We start from the raw sequence: 1,797 nt of genomic DNA, 5'->3' as shown, positions 1-1,797 counted from the left end.
ATTGTCGTTCTTTTCCTGTTTGCATAACGAAATTGGTTATTTGTTAATAGAATTACTGATGTTTCTGATTTAAGTGATGCAAAAAGCATGATTATCTTTATTATTGCAGAAATCTCACTCCCAGGCTTCTACACCACAAATAGTTAAATAAATAAATAAATAACCTTTATTTTCCATAAAGACTTTACAATAAAGTATGGATAAGTCATCAGAAGAAGTAATGGATGATGAAATTACAAACATAGATCATGACTATTCAATAAATAATGGGAAAAGATGTAATATTGACGATCATGCCACCAAAATGAAACGGCAGATTACAAGTATTCCAAGAATTTCAAAAAATTTGGTGGAAATGACATCACAGTCCCTCAAGATTTTGGAATCTATTGACACAAATATATCTCGAATAGCGAACTCATTCCAAGATTTAATAGACATTCTATGTACCAGAGATCNATTTTCGGTGGTGAAGGTAGGATTTTATGAGTTTGGTAAAGGATATGGGATATTGGTTGGTGAGCATTTTCATCAGTAGGCCTTCATGCCAAACCGTATCGAAGGCCTTTGAGCCGGCGAAGCAAGAAGAGCAAGAAGAATGGCGCATAAATGGCATAAATACAAAAATATTGTGGTCTGTGTTTTCTGTTTTGTGGTTTGTCATGGTTTTTATCTGTCACAAAAACAAATATCTAAATAAGTTTAAAAAAGGGCAAAATTTAATAAAACATATTTAACATTAAATTAAAAATCAAGGAACTTCAATGTGGAAAAATGAGAGTCGCGCCTAGTCACTGGGAAGCATTTCTCGACATTGCAGAAAAGAATCCGATGTTAAAAACTAATAAATTCAATGGAATCGAAGGAAAGGCTGTAGGCAATAACTTATGGAAGTCAGTAGCAATAAAGTTGAATAGTTTAGGATAGATACAAAGAGAAAACAATAAATGAATGGAGAAGGATAAGAAAATTAAACTAATTTTCTTTGTTACATATATAGGTACTTATAGTACCTATATATTCTATATTTAATAAATTTATGTTGATTATTTTACTTTGAATTATACTTTTCAGGCTGTAACAGACTGGAAATCAAAGGTAAAATCTATAGCTTCAAGAATTAGAAATTCTTCATTGCAGACTGGTGGGGGCAGTTTTGACGCCCCACAATTAACACCATTAGAAGAAAAACTTCTGAGTTTGATGGGAACAAAATGTATTGCTGGTGATGTAGGTGTTCAAGAATTAGGACAAAACATAGTACCTAAGTAGAATTCAGTTTTAAAAAACATACATACACGAATAGAAAGTATACAAAAATATAACGGTGTCCTAAGGAGGCTAATTCTTCATTGTCGTTCTTTTCCTGTTTGCATAACGAAATTGGTTATTTGTTAATAGAATTACTGATGTTTCTGATTTAAGTGATGCAAAAAGCATGATTATCTTTATTATTGCAGAAATCTCACTCCCAGGCTTCTACACCACAAATAGTTCATGAGATTGAAGTAGTTGATACATCATCTCAGATGGATAAGTCATCAGAAGAAGTAATGGATGATGAAATTACAAACATAGATCATGACTATTCAATAAATAATGGGAAAAGATGTAATAATGACGATCATGGCACCAAAATGAAACGGCAGAAGATTACAAGTATTCCAAGAATTTCAAAAAATTTGGTGGAAATGACATCACAGTCCCTCAAGATTTTGGAATCTATTGACACAAATATATCTCGAATAGCGAACTCATTCCAAGATTTAATAGACATTCTATGTGCCAGAGATCTTT

At 32.1% G+C, this 1,797-nt stretch overlaps 1 protein-coding gene across 1 annotated transcript; it reads left to right on the top strand.

The window, feature by feature from the left end:
- Positions 1–685: 685 nt before the first annotated feature.
- On the top strand, positions 686–1,782 carry LOC111692941 (the record flags this gene model as incomplete). The annotated part of the gene is made up of 3 exons (XM_023457075.1): positions 686–1,000; positions 1,075–1,230; positions 1,461–1,782. Coding segments are annotated over exons 2-3 (349 nt in total), but the record flags the coding sequence as incomplete, so codon positions are not given.
- Between the last annotated feature and the right edge of the window lie 15 nt (positions 1,783–1,797).

This window comes from Anoplophora glabripennis, unplaced genomic scaffold, assembly GCF_000390285.2.
Source record: "Anoplophora glabripennis isolate ALB-LARVAE unplaced genomic scaffold, Agla_2.0 scaffold5197, whole genome shotgun sequence".
Taxonomy (NCBI): Eukaryota; Metazoa; Arthropoda; class Insecta; order Coleoptera; family Cerambycidae; genus Anoplophora; species Anoplophora glabripennis.
Note: the sequence above shows the minus strand (reverse complement) of the source record. Positions and strands in the feature narration are given on the sequence as shown.